Source organism: Camelina sativa, chromosome 12 (genome assembly GCF_000633955.1).
Source record: "Camelina sativa cultivar DH55 chromosome 12, Cs, whole genome shotgun sequence".
Lineage (NCBI taxonomy): Eukaryota > Viridiplantae > Streptophyta > Magnoliopsida > Brassicales > Brassicaceae > Camelina > Camelina sativa.
In genome coordinates, this window is record NC_025696.1 from 12,341,030 (window position 1) to 12,359,774 (window position 18,745).

General features: G+C 35.9%; 3 protein-coding genes across 3 annotated transcripts in view; 1 reads left to right on the top strand and 2 right to left on the bottom strand.

The window, feature by feature from the left end:
* The window catches only part of LOC104733437, a 4,230-nt gene extending 3,202 nt beyond the window's left edge, over positions 1 to 1,028 (bottom strand). Inside the window, exon 1 of the mRNA XM_010453016.1 lies at positions 58 to 1,028. Coding sequence (XP_010451318.1) covers positions 58 to 1,028 — 971 coding nt within the window. The remainder of the gene's footprint in view (positions 1 to 57) is intronic.
* On the top strand, positions 9,303 to 11,048 carry LOC104731409 (U-box domain-containing protein 8-like). The gene has a single exon (XM_010450780.2). The coding sequence runs from the start codon at positions 9,555 to 9,557 to the stop codon at positions 10,662 to 10,664; it is 1,110 nt and encodes a 369-aa protein (XP_010449082.1). The 5' UTR covers positions 9,303 to 9,554; the 3' UTR covers positions 10,665 to 11,048.
* Positions 13,419 to 15,047, bottom strand: LOC104731410 (transcription factor bHLH103-like). The gene is made up of 7 exons (XM_010450782.1): positions 14,742 to 15,047; positions 14,429 to 14,660; positions 14,238 to 14,336; positions 14,038 to 14,103; positions 13,844 to 13,909; positions 13,674 to 13,730; positions 13,419 to 13,565 (listed from the first exon to the last, which is right to left on the bottom strand). Exons 1-7 carry the CDS (start codon positions 14,990 to 14,992, stop codon positions 13,419 to 13,421), a joined length of 918 nt encoding a protein of 305 aa, XP_010449084.1. The 5' UTR covers positions 14,993 to 15,047.

Below are 18,745 nucleotides of genomic sequence, written 5' to 3' on the forward strand. Positions count from 1 at the left end.
ACTCCGCTGACTGCACTGTCCGATACGGCTACGTAAAGGAAGAGCGGCTCGCCGAACTCGGGCTTAGCAAAGACCGGCGGTTCAGACAGGTAGGCTTTGAGGTGAGCGAAGGCCTCCTCGCACTTCGCATCCCACAAGAAGTTTTTTCCCCCTTTCCGTAATAGCTGGTAGAAAGGGAGGCATTTGTCCGTAGATCGAGAAATGAAGCGGTTGAGAGCTGCGATCCGTCCGTTAAGGCGTTGCACTTCGCGCAAGGTTCTAGGAGAACTCATAGATAGGAAAGCATTAATCTGCCTTGGGTTTGCTTCAATTCCTCTTTCTGTGACGATGTACCCCAGAAATTCCCCTGATGGGACTGCAAAGGTGCACTTCGTGGGGTTAAGCTTCATCCCGAACTGATCAAGGATGTCGAAGCAAACTTTCAGATCAGCGAGGTGCGAGCCAGCTTCCATTGATTTTACAAGCATGTCGTCAATGTAGACTTCCATGGTCTTCCCGAGCTGATGCTCGAACATTCTATTCACCAATCTCTGGTAAGTTGCTCCCGCGTTCTTTAACCCAAAAGGCATCACTTTGTAGCAGAAAATCCCGCGGTCCGTAATGAATGCAGTCTTCTCCTGGTCATCCGGGTTCATTAGGATTTGGTTGTAGCCAGAGAAAGCATCCATAAAAGACATCAGCTCGTGACCCGAAGTGGACTCAACTAAGCGGTCAATATGCGGAAGTGGAAAGCTGTCTTTGGGGCACGCCTTATTCAGGTCGGTAAAATCGACACAGACTCGTGACTTTCCATTCTTCTTTTTGACTACCACCGTGTTTGCGAGCCACTTAGGGTATTTCACTTCACGTATCTGTCCCGCCTTCAGCAAACGTTCGACCTCTTTGTTAACGATTTCAGCTCGCTCAGGGCCCAACTTCCTTCGCTTCTGCTTCACAGGTCGGAACGTAGGGTCCGCATTCAGCTCGTGGGAAATAACTTCCGGACTGATGCCGGGCATCTCGTCTACGGACCACGCGAAGGTGGCCATTCTTTCTTTTAGGAAGGTTACCAGACTGGCCCGGAGCTTGCTATCCAATCCAACTCCGATCTTGATTTCCTGGTCCGGAAACTTATCATTGATGAAAATGGACTCAGTGAGGTCACCTTTTAGCTGTTTCCGAACTGGATTCTTGGAGACCTCGAGTTGTGGTTGCTATTGGATCAGGAGCTTGTGACTTGCAAGGTAACAGCTCCTTGTCGTCCTTTGACTTTCTAGGACCTTCCGAACTCCTTGCGGGGTCGGAAATTTGACGCACTGATGGTACGTCGAGGCCACTGCCTTCATCTGATAAAGCTAGGGAGTTCCCAAATAACATTATAGGCCGCAGGTCGGTCGAAAACCGTGAACTCCACCATTTTAACAACTCCTTGAGTGGACACCGGTAATGTGATTGTGCCCAAAGACATTGACGTTTCGCTAGTGAACGAGACCAAAGGTGAGGGCGGTCCGACGATGTGCTCTTTCCCAATACCCATTCTGGTGAGCGTCTCAAGGAATATCAAGTCTACCAAACTCCCAGTGTCAATTAGGATTTGGCAGACTTCGTGATTCGCCACGTCAAGCGAGATGACGAGCGCGTCATCGTGCGGAGTGTCCAACCCCTCAGTTTCTTTCTCGGAGAAAGAAATTTCAGGTAGATCACTTGCTATTATCTTAGCTCGCTTCGGCTGGGGACCAGTGAGCTTCCGCTGATGGTCTTTGATCGCAGTGATGGAGTTCCGAAAAAGACGCGATCCTCCCATTATCACGTCGATTCTTTTTTTGGGAGCTTCATTTCCATCAGACTGCTTCAGTTTCTTTGAAGGTGGAGCATCCTCATCCACTTCGGGAACCGTTTTTTGCTCCAATTCCTCGATTGTGACGTTTGGCATTTCTCCCGCCACATATTTTTCTGCGAGGAGGTGCATCAGCTTCTTACAGTCACGAGTAGAATGACTGTTGGTTTTGTGGAGCTCGCAGTACGTGTCCTCATCCCGGACCCACTTGTTACTTGGGAGTACACCACTCTTGGAGCGCGGTGAAAATGGAGGTTTGGATGGTGAATTCTTTGGAGAATTCTTTTTGGGAGATTGAGTGACTGCGAACGTGCTCGGGCCGGACTTCGGAGTCGTAGGCGGAGTCTTTTTGGCGGGCGCTTCGAACCGTGGTTTTCCTATCGACAGAGCGTTTTGTTTTTGTGCGGCGGTGATTTTTCTTCCTCCGCGATAATCCAGTTCGAAGCCCGGTGTAATGCGTCCTGAATGGTTGGGAACCGATTCACGGACAGCTCTTCGCGGAAGCGAGATTCGTGCCAGAGGCCGTTCTTAAGCGCGGCCAGGGGAGAGATTCTCCTTGAACTTTGTTATGTAAGACCGGAGAGATTCTCCAGCCTTTTGGCTTAAGTTCCAAAGCTGAGCGTCCGTCACCGCAGTTTCGATTAGCCTAAAATACTGCTTGACGAACGAAGTCGACAGCTCGGTAAAGTTTGTTATGGAGCCAGCTGCTAAAGATGCGAACCAAAGCAGTACCGGTCCATTAAATGTTTCTGCGAAAAGCTTGCAGTACCCAGCGTCTGCTTCGTGGGGCTCGAGGTCCACCCGGCTAGCTGTCAGCAGGAAAGTCTTGAGATGATTGGTCGGATCTCCTTTTCCCTCGTAGCTCGAGAACTTAATTTTGCCAGTATCCTTGATGCGGACCCGGGCTATTTGATCGGAAAAAGGAGTTCGCCTCGACTCCTCGATCACTCGAAATATGTCTGGAGCAGAAGTGGTTGCACTTTGCATTACAGACCGCATGTCCCGGATCTCACTCTGCATGCGGAAGATCTCGGGATTGGTAGCATACCCCGAAGTGGAAATGTTTCCTTCGACGGGGAGAGGAAGGCGGACCGGGACCTCGGAAGGTCGGACGACGCCGGGCTGCAGCGGAGTGTGGCCACTACCAACCAACGGCGGCGCTGCTTGCATGTTGGTCTGAGGTGGAAAAGAATCTCCCGGAGTGGCATCTGTTGCTGCCACCTGCGAGGTAGAAGGTGGAGTCACACCGGAGAAATCCAAAGCGCGTCGACGTGGGTTTTGGTCAGTGGACAGGAGATCGACCCGATCGGCGTACGCGCGGTGGGAGGCTGAGAGGTCTGCTACGGACGTCGTAACTTCCTCCAGACGAGTGGAGATTTGACCCTCCAAGTTGTCGAATCGTTCAGTGAGAGCGGCGGAGGCGGCTTGCTGACGGTCGAATTTTTTGGACAAGTCCTGCAGGAGCTTCTGGATCACCTCTAAGGATGCCTCATTGGGAGAGCTGGTTGCCATAGCGGTGGTTGTGTGAAACGTACTTGCGTGTGAAGTCGGAACTGACGAGAGTCAGGCGATAAATGCCCTCCTTCTAGCGCCAAATGTGAGAACTGAGAACGAGCTTCTCCTTCCGAAGTGATTTAAATTGTGGAGGAGCTTATCGCCGTAAAACAGTTCCGAACTGAATTGAGAGAATTTGAGAATTAGAACTTGTATTGCTATTGCTGGAAAAAATATTCGATCCTTTACAACTGACACCCCCCTTACATATTTATACCGACCAATTTATTACTAAATTAATGCACCATTAATAGGACGCGATTTGCGCGGTCTAATTAATCATCTTGAATGCGGGAATCTTTGACCGGGACCGAGCTGCGAACTGGCCAGCACGAAGCATCTCCGCGCTCTCTTCCTTTCTCCGGGCTTGATGGGCCGATCACTAATTCGCTCTTGGCCCAGTAGACGAACCCGGCCTAGGCCCACTCACCTATTGTCCGAGATGGCAGATCGTGGGTACAACAGTCACCCACTAACACATTCACCATACCTACATATCATCATACAAAACAAGTCATACAACCCTCTGATTTTTTATAAGTATTTTAAAATCAGTGAATGAATAACAACTTATTTTTATTTGAATTTTCAAATCAATGAAAATCATAAACTAATTAATAACTCCCTCGTAGTTTAGAAGATGATAACAAAGTGGGTTTAGTCGCTGATGGAGTGATAAGACGGAAAATAGTTGAACTAATTTTAAAAAATAATATCTCTCCGTACAAGCTTGCGGGAAACTGGCTTGTACATACTAAAACTAAAACTAACAACACCCCGTTAGATCTCTGTATCGAAGTCCGAAGAGATACAAAAGTTGAACGTTTTTAAAGATTACAACGGATGTAAAAACAACCAAAATAAGAGTAAAGTAGAGATGGCGAAGTAAGCGGATCTTTAGAGGAAAGGATAGACGTCGACACGTCAGCCCTGCATAGAGCGGTTAATAGATGCTTTGACAAAGGTAGCAGAAGATGAACCCATTTTGAAAATCCTGGCATTCCTCTCCTTCCAAATCATGTAGGCCAGAACTTGGAGAAGTAACTTTGGATTATAAATAAGTGATGAAGCTTTAGGAGGGGTCGTAATCTGAGCAATCCAGGTGGATATAGAGATCAGGTCAAGAGGAGGATTAGGCCATAGTCTTGAAGACAAACCAACTCAATGATCTGCTAAACTCACTAGCAAATCCCTCATATATCAAAAGAGAAGCATTCTCGAATAAAAGCTTACGTGTCGTCGCCAGAGTTCTGTGCCCAATTTATTATTTGCCTTTAATATTCTATAATATTACATAAAATCATTGCTATTCAATTTATTTATAATTTTATATACATAATGTTTTGTTCCTATAAATTCTAAAATTGGCAAATATTATTTAAATATAAATAAATATTATCCCTTACATGTTTTTGAAATTATTTTCAAAACCTATATATTATAATATAGTAAAAACTTATAACATGAGATGTAAAAAATATATATTTATCTCATATTTTCAAAAATATAAATAATATTATTTTTTATTGTTTAAAATTTTTTGACAAAAAAATTTGAAATTAATTTTGAATAACAGATATTAAAAAATCTTTAAAAAACAATTTGATGGCATCTTAAATTTATTTTAAATTATAAAATATTTAAACTTATGCAAATCCTAATTTTCAGTTTTTCATATAGAATATTTCTGATATATAAGCCTAACGTATATTAAAGATTCCTTAATTTCAAAATTAACATATTAAAATATATATATATATATATAATATTATACCTCTTATGGAGTATGGCTATCGGGACGGGTTTGACCCGCTTAAGAATTTAGGTCATTCATTTTGAGAAGTTTTAATCTTTTTGATGGTTTTTATCTGTTTCATAATTTACAAGTTTTATACAATTATGATTAATCACCAATTCGGTAAATGTTAGATTCGGGCATGTTGTTTTGTGAATCTTAATTTTATACTGAAACCTTTATTATGTCAAAAATCACAAACTGAATGATACCAAACTAATATAAATTTGAACTGTAAATGATTTAACAAATTATTCTATCTATAAATGTAACTCTATGTGTGCATAATATTACAAACCTTATAGTAAAATCAGTCACGCATGTACGTGTAGATCCATACCTAGTAAGAGATACTCGTGGGATTCTTCACCTGAAGAGCAGAGAACAACCATTCCTAAACTGCAAAATGTGTCCCTAGTAGGGAGTCGATCAAGGAATATTTTCTTTTAAATTTTAAACTTTATTACTGCAAAAAAAAAATCTGATACCGAATCTTATTTAATATATTTAAGATTAATTAAAATGGATGTAAGATTAAAATTTAAGATAAGTATGAGACACTAAATCCAAAATATAATTTTCTTTTAATATAGTTTAAGATAAGTATTTCTAACAAGTTCTCTTTAATTATTTGGTTAATTTTGAGGTAAAACATATATAATTTATTTATATGACTAAAAACAACTAGGATATATTTTTTTGAAAATTAATTAAGTAATCAAAATAATTATATATATATATATGCGGTATTAGCTTTAAATATAAATATACCCAAAAATCATTTAGTACACTACTATTTTTCATGATTATATAGTGTTTGAAATCCTGGAAACTGATATTACCTTGAACATCGTTTAAAGGAGAATTAAACATGAGAACACAAAAAAATATAGACAAACTAAGTGTGTTTATGTGTTTATGTGTTTACGTGTTATGATGCAACTTGTGTTTATGTCATTACGCATGTTTACACATGAAAGTGTACATATACACAATGACATAAATACAATTTGTATCATAACACGTAAACACATAAACACATCACATTCTGTTATGTTTAATTGTTTATGTGTTGAGAAAGTTGTGTTTATGTCGTAATATATATACACACATGAGAATTGTGTAGTTTCAAAGAAAACAAAACACATGAGAATTGTGTGTTATTTGTTAACGCCCTAAATACCGACAAAATTAAGCATTGATTGCATGTGTGCAGTGCCAGATCGAGACGTAAGGAGGTAGTTAATTACTTTGAGCCACTAAAATATATTAATTTTTATTTTAGATAATAGATTGAAAGGGCACAGATGATCGTTTGGTTGCTGTGAAACAGTACTTCACTTCTTTCGATTAGCAAACGGTTTAAGGCTAAATATCTTATCGTTATTATGGTTTTTTTCTTTGGAAAATTCTTGAGTTGGCCTCTACTATTGGTGTTACAGTACTGGTGAACTCTATTTATTTCATGTTTTTCTAACCAATCATAATTTGTTACCTAATAAAAATTTAATCAGAAAGTTAACATAAGTCACTAAAATAAATGTATCATTGATGTATTATAATTATAAACGAAGTTACATTTGGCTTGGGTATATAAGAAAATGACTAGAGTTTAAATTTTACAATCAAACGAGATTGATGTTCTATTCAGTTTATGAAGAATAGTTCGGATTTTGATGTTACGATTAAATGAGTTTATATGTCGATTTGAGTAAATAAAAAACGGTATAGGTTTAGATTTTACAACTAAACGAGCTTATATGTTGGTTTGTATTTATAAAGAAGAATTATGATTTAAATTTTAAAATAAAAATAATTATATATTGGTTTAGGTTTAACTAAATTAGTATTTTCTTTTAATTTTTTTTGTTAAATGTAATATTACATGACACATTATTACAGGCCTGGGCAATCGGCCAAAACCGTTTAAACCGAACCGAATAAACCGACGATTTCGGTTTTCGGTACCAAACCGATTTACTGTTATAAACCGATCGGCGGATTTATAATTAGAGTTCGGTTATCGGTTCGGTTTGGTTCGGCAGACGATAACCGATCGGTTTTCTCGGTTAAAGGAAACACCATATAAAAGACAAAACCCTATATTTTTTAACGCATCTATGTTTTCTAATCTCTTCCGCCTCTCTTCACAAAGAAACCCTCTTCTTCTTCCTCCTTTTACTTCTTCTTCTTTGTTCTTCTTACCACTTGAAGCCATCGTTTCAATCCTTCTTCTTTGTTCTTCTTGTACCACAAATGGATATTGAGCAGACTCACGTCCAACCCGATTACATAGCCGAAGAATTGGCACCCAAGGTATGCATCTCACATGGTCTCGAACCTCTCTTATTGTGTCATTTATTGATTCAGTTAGTGATTTATTGATTCAGTTTGTGATTTACTTCTCTTTTTCTTTCGTAGATCTGTAGTTTGCGCCTGTGGACTATAGCATGACCTTGTCCTTCCAGTCCAACAATTGGATCTCATCTCGAAGATAGAAAGGGAAGTTTACCGTCGCCTTTGCTGTCATCGTGGTTCGCATCGCCGTCGCCGTTCCTGCCGCTGGCTCACCATGAGCAATGTATCGAAAACCCTAATTGTTAATGTGCTGGGCCTGTCATTTTGTTTATTGTAAAATTTTGTTAATTGGGTTTCTAACCAGTTTGTATTTAGATTTGTTTTTTTTGAGCCCATTAACTTTATTTTGGTGTATTTCGGTTAATATTAACCGAAATAGAAAATATATCGGTTCAATTTGGAATTGATTTAAAACTCGAAAACCGACCCGAATAACCCGATTACCGAATAACCCGAACCGAAATTTAATTCGGGTTATTTCGGTAAGATTTTTAGATAACCGAAATTTCAAAAAACCGATTAAACCGAACCGTTTAACCCGTTTAAACCGAATGCCCAGGCCTACATTATTATGAACCAAAACTTGTTCTTCTCTTTTCCAAAACACGTTTTCATTACTTGGCTAGTGGCAAGACACAGGTTGAGCAAGAGAGACAGGCTCATTAGATGGGGAGAGGCGGTTCCCTCGGTGTGCCTTTTATGTGGGCTGCATGATGAGACCAAACAACATTTATTCTTTGACTGTAGGTTCATGGCGGAGGTGTGGAAATATTTTTACTCAAAGTCAAGGGCAAGGGTTATATATCCCTCCCTCCGCTATTGTTTCAGGATGGACTGAGGTGGATGAGGAACCCGTCTAGAGACATCAATGTGGCAATCATACTAATACTCGCTTATCAAGCCTCGATTTATATACTCTGAAAAGAAAGGAACTCACGACTGCATACTACAACTTTGAGGATCCCGAGTGTCGTCATTGATGGAGCCTTTCTCAAGAAGTCAGAGAGCGGGAAGCGTTTTGAGTCCCCAAGGAGACTCCCTTCTCATGACTTGGTTTGGTACTTTTCACAACTAATGCGCTCTGGGGTGTAAGGTGTTGGTTTGGTTTGTTGGCCGGACCGAATATATTTGCTGCCTAAAGCAAAACTGCCCATTAACAAACCGAAATAGAATTAAATTTGGCTAAAGTCTGCTTGAGGACTCGAACCCGACACCCATGATGCTTTTAACATAGACTTAGCCACTGTATCAAAGGAATTTTTTGTTACATGATGCCCTTAAATTGTTCATATATTTTTGATGCCTAAAGCATCTGCTTGTTGGGCTTTAGCCCCGGCCCTGTTGTGTAGGTGTGCGTGCGTTTAGAACTACTGCGTTGTAGCTGCCTAGCTGGTAATATGAAGTAAGGTTTTTTGTTCTTTTGCAAGCAGGAGAAAGTTTGTTTCTTACTATTGGGCCTGTGACCGGATTGGGCTTATGTCTTGTAATATTTTCTTTTAACTGGAAATTTGTTTCATAGTGTTACCAAAAAAAATGTAACTTTTTCACATGGCATTTTAGCTGAAGCTTACATATATAATCAAATCATTAAGATGGTTTAACTGATATGCTTGGCGAAAGTCTGTCCAAACCTACTATTAAGAGACGTGAAACATGTCATGCGCCTAAATTCTTCTAATCTTCAGTGAAAAATAACTTAAAAAGTTTCTAGAAACAGTTGATAGATATCCTCTATACCCAAAATACCCTTGTCCGGACATCCACGAAACTAAAGGGGTATTATCATCATTCTCGAAACAATAGCCATTTCTGCAAAAAAGCTTCACCGTCCACGGAGCCCATCTCTCTCTGAGTTTTAATTTTCAAAGACGGAGAAAAAGCAAGCGTCTTTCCTTTTTTAGGGTTCTCTGCTCTGTTCCTGCAAGAATCTTAAATAAACCCTTCTCTCACTCTCTCTCTCTCTTCCTCTCTCTCAGTCTCAAATCTTATCTCTTTTCTCATTCCAAACCTCGAAAGAGCTAAAACTGTTAGATGGCCTTTGAGTTACCAAACGACTTCAGGTGCCCGATCTCCCTCGAGATTATGTCCGACCCAGTTATCCTCCAATCGGGTCATACCTTCGATCGGGTCTCAATCCAACGCTGGATTGACTCAGGCAACCGAACTTGTCCAATCACCAAGCTCCCGTTATCAGAAACCCCTTCTCTAATTCCTAATCACGCACTTCGTAGCTTAATCTCAAACTTTGCTCATGTGAGTCCTCGGACTCAACAAGAACACTCTCACCAGTCTCAATCCCAAGCTTTAATCTCAACCCTCGTCTCTCGATCGTCTTCTAATGCATCAAAGCTCGAGTTTTTGAGCCGCCTTGTTCGTCTCACGAAGCGAGACTCGTTAATCCGAAGAAAAGTTACTGAATCAGGCGCGGTCCGTGCGGTTCTGGATTGTGTTGACTCTGGTAACCAGGTTTTACAGGAAAAGTCTCTGTCTTTGCTTTTGAATCTTAGTTTAGAAGATGATAACAAAGTTGGTTTAGTCGCTGATGGAGTGATAAGAAGGATCGTTGCTGTGTTACGTGAAGGTTCACTTGATTGTAAAGCCATTGCTGCTACTCTGTTAACGAGTTTAGCTGTTGTTGAAGTGAACAAAGCTACTATTGGATCGTACCCTGATGCAATCTCTGCTCTTGTTTCTCTTCTCCGGTTAGGGAATGATAGGGAGAGAAAGGAATCTGCCACGGCTCTTTACGCTCTTTGCTCGTTTACTGATAATAGAAAACGTGTTGTGGATTGTGGGTCGGTGCCTATTTTGGTTGAAGCGGCTGATTCAGGGCTGGAGAGAGCAGTGGAAGTGTTGGGGCTTTTGGTTAAGTGTAGAGAAGGAAGAGAAGAGATGAGTAGAGTGAGTGGGTTTGTTGAGGTTTTGGTTAACGTTTTGAGGAATGGGGGTTTGAAAGGGATTCAGTATTCTCTGTTTATACTCAATTGCTTGTGTTGTTGTAGTCGAGAAATCGTTGATAAGGTTATGAGAGAAGGAGTTGTAGAGATATGCTTTGGTTTGGAGGATAATGAAAGTGAGAAAATCAGAAGGAATGCTACTAACTTAGTCCATACTTTACTTGGGAATCCAATGACTTCATGACCTTTGGGAGTGTGATTTGGTGCCGAAAATGGAAGTTGAAAGGATCGGTTTTTGTTATTCCACGGCGGTTTTGGGGGTTATAGTTGTCTGGTTTTGGTTATCTGGTTTGGATATGGAGGTAAGTTTGGGGTTCTCTGTGTTGGATTTTCCCACTTGTAGTTCATGTACAAAAAGAAAGGAAGAACAAAACAAAGGTTCAAAGTTTTCAACAAAGCAATATGCAAAGGCTTTTGTTGTTTTTTTGTTTGTCTGTACATTAAAGAAATAAAAGGATCATACATAGTAGTTTTTACTTCATGTGCTTCAAAATGTTCATCATCAATAGTTTTGTAATCTTTTTCGATGTTTTGATCATCGAGCATTTCATTTTCAAGAAGTTTAATCTATTCTCTGTTGAATCTGAACCCTTTGTTGCAAGTATTCTTACATGTAATGATGCGACGATGTACAGAATGCCATTAAACAGTCAAGTTCAGGTACACGTAATTTCTCATCCGCAATCATCTTAAATCGTCAAGCCTAACATTTTTCCCCATGATTTTACGTGAAAAGCATTAGTAGTAGCACTTTGGTTGGTTATAAATTCACTCTATGTACACATAGATACTTTTTGCTAGTTGAATCACTGTGTCGGTAGATGCATAAACAGTAAGAATCATTGTTTCTTCAAGTCGATTCAGAACAGTAAGAATTTGATTGATATCTAGTTGGTTTAAAGGCTTTAAGCATTCATGGATCCAAGAAAATAAATTCCCGGATCTTTTTTTGCTTTATTCGCCTAAGAACTGTGATGATTCCATAAGACAAACCTGTCTTTTTAACTACAATAGTCACTGGGACAAACCAGTCAGTGTACTATATGATTCCATGTCTACTCCATTTAGGTTTTGTTTTCTTATAATTCAATTGTGGCGTGCTAGTAGCAAAAGCATATGGTCTCTGTTTAATTCGCCACAATGATTTTAATTTTCCTTCAATAAAAGATGGGTTATGTTTTTCTTTTTCTGACTCGTGCTTTTTTTTTTAGAAAACAGTGCTGAGATACTGCTTTTTGTTTTCTTATTCAATCATATGCCTTGATTTGAGGACACACAAACAAAAACAAAACAGAGTAGTGTCGTTTGAGACCATGAAAAGGAGCTGCTTTTATTAAAGTAATTGTTTTTCTAATAAAGATCTACTTAGGTGTCGACTGGTTCTCTCGTGGTAGCGGTTGCTAGCGATTGGTGTCAATCACACAAACCGCTTCCAATCGCTCACAGCCGCTCCCAATCGCTCTCAACCACTGAATTCCAAAAGCTGCTTCCCGCAAGCGTTTGCGGTTGCGGGCGTTTGTGTTTGGATTTTTTTTTTTTTGAAAAAACTTGAAACAAATCAATGATAATGAAATATTTTTTATATATATCTTTTACCTAACTATTTTATTCATTAAGGATGGGAGAAAATGAACTACGGATACGATTGAGAATATTAAAAAATAAACATTTGGAAGAAAATAAGATTTCAATTAACAATAACCCAGAAAACTTAATGTAAATTAATGGCACATTGCACATAAGTTCAAAAAAATCTAAATAAATATAACATTTCATCAGAAATTTAAGAAAATAAGATTATTTGTGAAAATTATAAAAACAAATCACGAGTGACTCTTCTCAACTCTCGCTTGATCATTACTACTGATGCAAATACTGCCTCACAGAACTTATTGAGTGTGTGAGATTTAAGAAAGAAGATCTACGATCTAAAACATATGTTTAGTCATTTATCAAATTACTTGATTAAAGTTTTGGTAAAAAGTCAAATGCATAAAGTAATAAGTATTTCACTATGAAATTTATTTGTTTTTTAAATAATTATTTTAGTATTTTTAATGAATTTTAATTATAAATCAAGTTTAGTAAAGTTTTTGATATTTTAAAACATTTATATAATAATATATCACACTTATTTATGTTCCAACCGCTATTGCACCCGCTGCTCAACCAGTCGTAAACCTCCCGCAAACGCACCAATTTTAGACCGCTAAACCAGTTGTTCAAAACGCTTAATAACACTTGAAACCGCAATCGCCCGATTCCGCAATCTCCCGTAACCGCAACCGCAACCGCAGCGTTTGAACCAGTCAAGCCCTTAATTGAGATTTTAATTACCTAATTTATAGTGACAAAAAACATCATCTAATTTGTCTCTCTAATCCTTTTTGGATTTAAAAATCGTCTAATTTGTCTTTCCCTAATCTTTTTTTTTTCTTGAAACTCCATAAAATTCTATCTAATTTGTCTCTAATCCTTTTTGGATTAAAAAATCATCTAATTTGTCTTTCCCTAATCTTTTTTTTCTTGAAACTCCATAAAATTCTACACCATTTTTAGGATTCTGACTGTATTATTACAGAGTGTGAAAAAGAATATATGTGGAATCACGAAAATGTGAGAAAAAAAAATCGCAATTTAAAATCACGAAATTTTGTTTGTCTTTAATATGACAGAATAAGTGAACATAATGGCCATTCTTACCAAACAAAAATAGTGACCATAGTACCATAAAATTGTATGATTTGGTAAAAGCAGCAAAAAAACACAAAATTATATAATCTTTCCACGGGATAGCTCTAAATTTGTAGGAAGTAACGAAACGAGACATCACGTTTTTATGAACAACTCAACATCGGACTTTACAGTTCTTAATTTTAGAACAAAGCTTATCTATGTGTTCATGTGTAATGTTATATTTTTGTTTCGTTATAACAGTCTAATTCCAGAAACTAGATGTGTCCAAATGCTGTGGAGGGTTGGAGAAAGTACTTGAGATCGGCATCAGACAAAGACCACGGCTTCGAAGATCTTGTCTTGGACTACAACCTTGATCATGAGTACTATTGCTTGATTTGCCTGACCACTAGAATTTGAAAGAATCTTATTATGATCGTAAGCAAAAGAACAAAAATCAAACTACTAATTTGATTTTGGATTATAGAGTTGTTTAACCGTAAACTAATTTAAGTACCTGCTTCTGTTCACCAGATCCTCTAGAGTTCAGGTGTGGATCACTCGAGACCTTTTCCTATATTAAAAAAATATATATAATTTATATAACAGTTAATTAAACTCAAAAAAAAACAAAAAAAAAACTCAACAATTAGTAATATTTTATATATGTGAGATTCTCATGCTTACAATGATTTGTTCTTGTAGAAACTTGATGTACTCTATAGCATCTTGGAGGACAGAAGCAGTGTCTGTCTGCATAAACGTAACCATCAGAAAATAATAATTAGTAGAAAAAAAAACGGAAGTAAATAAGTTTCCTAATTAAGTATGGCTAATTAGTTGAGATATTATTAAGATAACAGATCATAAAGAAGACAAACCTTGCCAAAGGGTGAAGCTAACTGCTGAAGCGCGGTGATTCGATCTCCAAGTTTCTCTTTACGAACCTTATCAATCAAAATAGTTTAATGAAATTAGAAATAGTTTTGTGCATGGCCATGGATATAGGGTTTTTTTCACTTTTAAGGTACTTTGAGTTATAATTTCTGAAGAGTGAAATAAGATATTTTGTTATACTAACTTTGAAGCTCGGAAAATGAGATGGTGTCTCAAGTCTTGGCCTTTTTAATGGCTGTGATGACTCAATATCTTCGTGTTCTTCAGTTTTCTCACTTGCTCTCTAAAATTAATTGGTCACAACAACATCAAAATCTACCGAAAGGAACCTCGTATAAAATTATACAATAAAAGAAAATAGATTGATTAACGTACCTTGCAAGTAACCAGACTCTTGCAGGATTGCATGTTGTCGTCCTTTGGTTTGTCTTTGGTCTCGTGATCGAAAACTGATACCATTCTTGATTCGTCCAAGAAAACGTCATCAAAGAAGTGAAAGCTTTCGAATAGTTCTGGCTTCGGGCAGTTAGGAACCAATAATTGTTCATTAGAATCAAACAATCCTTCTAGAAAACTATTTATCGGATTGAATCTTTCTTCTTCATGACTGGAAACGATAATAAGAAAAAGAAGGTCAGGAATCAAGATCATGATTTACGTACGTCACATAAGATATACATGGACTTACATATTATATTGACTCGAAACGTAGGTTTGTGAGGTGGAATCGGTAATTGCGTTGCCTAAAAATGTGGAAGTATCAAGATAGTTCTCGTTGTAGGTTTTGGCATCGAGGGTATCAATGTTTTGCCATTCATATCGGCCGCTATCGACGAAAATCTCTGCGGAACGAGGTAGAGAACAGCCGGGGAAGATGCTGTTGGAGGAGCTCCACCATGCTCCGGTACAAAATCTCGCGGTGTCAAATTCTTCTGTCATGTCTTCTTAGCTACGTAAGCTGTTTGGTTTAGGTTTGTGTATTCTTTTAATTTCTTCCGAATTATTTGGGAGTTTGCATTAGACAATGATGTTGATGATGGTTTGTATTTATATGTGGCGATGAGCTTTAAGTCAACGACTTAAAAGATGTCGCGAGAGTTTCTATTTTTATCGGTAGTTCCTTAACTAACTATTAATTATTTGATCATATGATGGGATAAAGATAATGTATGTTATCAGAGTAGTCGATAGGAAGTTAGGTCATAAGCAAATTACGTTAAAAGATGTCATTTTTTTACTAACGGTACGTAAATTGTAATTTGAGTTTTGATTTAATCACTCATCATAATACTACGTCTGTAACCCTATTTTCTCAAACATTATATATAAACCGAATTTACATTCAACTGTTATCCTTCTTATTATCTTTATTATATGGTATAGTACTAACTATTCCTTCTGTCTCTCAAAGATTAATGTTTAAAGGTTTTCACGTAAATTAAGAAATAATGATTATTAACTTTAGATATTATTGTTTAACTAAAAATATTCTATATTTATAAACCAATAATTTTCAAATTTTCTTAAATAATTATTCTTAAAGTTTACAAAAGTTTAATATTAATTAACTTAAATTTTACAAAAATTTAATATTAATTAACTAAAAGTGGTAAAACATCAATTTTTGTGGATCAAAAGAAAATCACTAGAACATTAATTTTTAAGGGACAGAGAAAGTACTAAATTTTAATAGCTACTGAGTTGGAGATATTTGAAACTATATATGTTTTAATATGTTGAAGTATATGTCTAGCTAAGGTAAAATAGTAGGTTATCAAATTTTGATTTGAAGAGAAAATGTTTATATTTATTAGTGACTCATCGTATGGATATAGTATTTATTTCAAACATTATAGAGAAAATGCATACGAGATAACTACTGTTTTGGTGTTTTATTGATTTAATTTATAAATATTTAAAGGGTCCTTTCATTTATTAGTACATCATGAATGTTAACAAAATTGACGTCACTTTTACTTTTTGCATATCAAATCAATATCGATATAATTTTTTGTCGTCCACTTAATATTCATTTTTTGTGATGCTCGATGAATACGTACAAGAAAAAGGAAGTCAACGTTACCAAATCCATCGCAAAAGGGTTGGTTGGCTCTGGCCTCGTTTATTCCTTATACGACCAGTCGACCACTCATACGGATATCTATTATACACACGTACGTACGTGCGCATACCTGTCGACTTTTTCTACTTTTTTTGCATAAATAAGATAACTTCAAACAAATATATACCACACAAAAAATAAATACTAGAATTAATTATCTGAATTTGATCAACATCTTTACATAAATACAACTATTTACATATTAATAGTTAGGACGTAACCATATACTGTATGTACATGTACCACATCTTTTGGATGGCTAGTTGCTAATTCAAACAATAAGAATGTAGTTTTAATCAAAATAAATTGTTGATATTCGAATACGATCGCTAACAAACAATTATGTGTACATATATGGATTAAGTCATACCGTCTGCTCCAATCCACTTGGATTATTTTAGGGTTTGATCTCCTATATATTAATTCTAGAAAGATATCCAAAATACGCTCATGTCATATAGTTTGACTCAACAAATCATTTTAATATTTTTAGTCAATACATAAATATATTAATAATTGTAGACCTCTAGTATTGGTGACTTAGGTTACACACCAACTTCAATAGAAAGAATTGAACCAACTAAAATTATTATTGAACCAACCTTTACTGGATTTTGTCTTCATATGTCAATCAAATTGAACTTCGTTTTTTACACGATTTGAGTTCAACAGAATTTTAAGACCAACATTCTTAAGATCTCGAGATTGTTGATAGTAATTAATGATCTTAACAAAATAATGTGATGATTTACCTGTGTTATATTACCGAGTTAATAATTTTTTAATTTATTTAAATATTCACCCAAATCCGTCCATTATATCATTCTGTCATGTGATATTTTAAAAATTTTAAAACAGAAGTGGAAACTTCTATGGATGTTTCTAAAAAACTTATTTTGAAAACTCATTAGAAACTTATGATTATATTTTTAAAGTTCGCAATTCCATCTTTAAAGTTTAATGTCCCAAGTAAATTAAAACATGAAACTATGTATTGTTTACTTATATAAAAAACTCGAACTAATTTTACAATTTTGAAATTTTGAATACTAAACGTCTTAGTTTTCTAGTTTTTTTTTTTTAAACCATGCTTAGAAAAATGATAAAGGCATGCAACACACTAACACTAACTCCAAGCATTCGACCAAACATTAACCATTTTGGAGTTATTGGATTACCAATTTGATTAGTTTAGATAGCCCGTTAATTAGGATTTATAAATGAGATATGAACAAAGTCCCACCTAGGTTTTAGCAAACTTATTAGGCAGCGGGTTAAATCCTAGATATGTTATCCAAAAATATATTTAGTTTAATATTTTTTTATATTTACTTTTGTCAACATGATCTTGATATAGTAAAAACCAATTAAGGGAATAAATATTAGCAAGTAGTCGTCAATATGTATTAATATTTATTGCTGAAAGCTAATTACAAGACTACTTAAAAGTAATTAATTTCACATGTTATTCAAATATATATTTAGTTTAGTCCATTTTATATTTACTTTTGTCAACATGATTTTGATATGGTAAAAATCAATTAAGGATATAAATATTAGCATGTAGTCGTCAAGATGTTTTAATATTTATTGCTGAAAACTAATTACACGACTACTTAAAAGTAAATAATTTCATGTATAATCTTCATATATACACATATGATATATGTATGTGTGTGTGTGTTTGGTATAACATTTTTTTTTTGTTAAAGTATACAGTTTTTTTTGTCTCATGCAAGTATATACTGTTTAATTCATGATGATTTTCATATTCCTTAACAGTTAACGTTATATGTACACAATATCCAAATAAAATCAATAAATGAAAACTAAATAGACACTTTCCTACAAAATATTTTTTTCCAAATTTCTTTGAATGGCTACTAAATGCTAATAACTGCAACCGAGCAGGAAGACTAATCAACACTTTAGAAAAGTAAAAGTAAACAAAAAGCAAAAATATATTGTGAAGAAATCTCATGCATGTTGACCAACAAAAAAAAGGAACATCATATACCATGTTTTTGGGTTTATGCAAAATTGTATGCATTCCTATATACTAAATTTAACCCACAGTATACCGCATGCATATAAGTTTTATTATTATTTATATTTTGTATTGTATTTATTTATTAAATATTAGATATTTTCCAAATAGAGGAATAACTAAATTTTCCGATCGTTTGTGCGGCTAAATATTTATATTAATTTTTTAACCCGCAATATATACTTCATAACCATTTGTTTTTTATATTTAGATTATTTTGTTTAGTGTTGAGATTCTATTTTGATTTTTAAGTATTATAACAAAAAAATAAGAGATCTAAATACATAGTAAGTCATTTATACGCTATGATTAAGTCACATTTTTTCTAATGATTTAATTATTTTATACAATATTAGTTAAATCAACTTAATTTTTATATGTCAAATATTCTAATATTAATAGTGTGAACACATAATAAAATGAGAATTTTACCCGTATTAATACAAATTTAATAATATTTTATTAATTCCAACATATCGTCTTTATAACTCATCTACTTCGTATATCTACATTCATTTTTAGT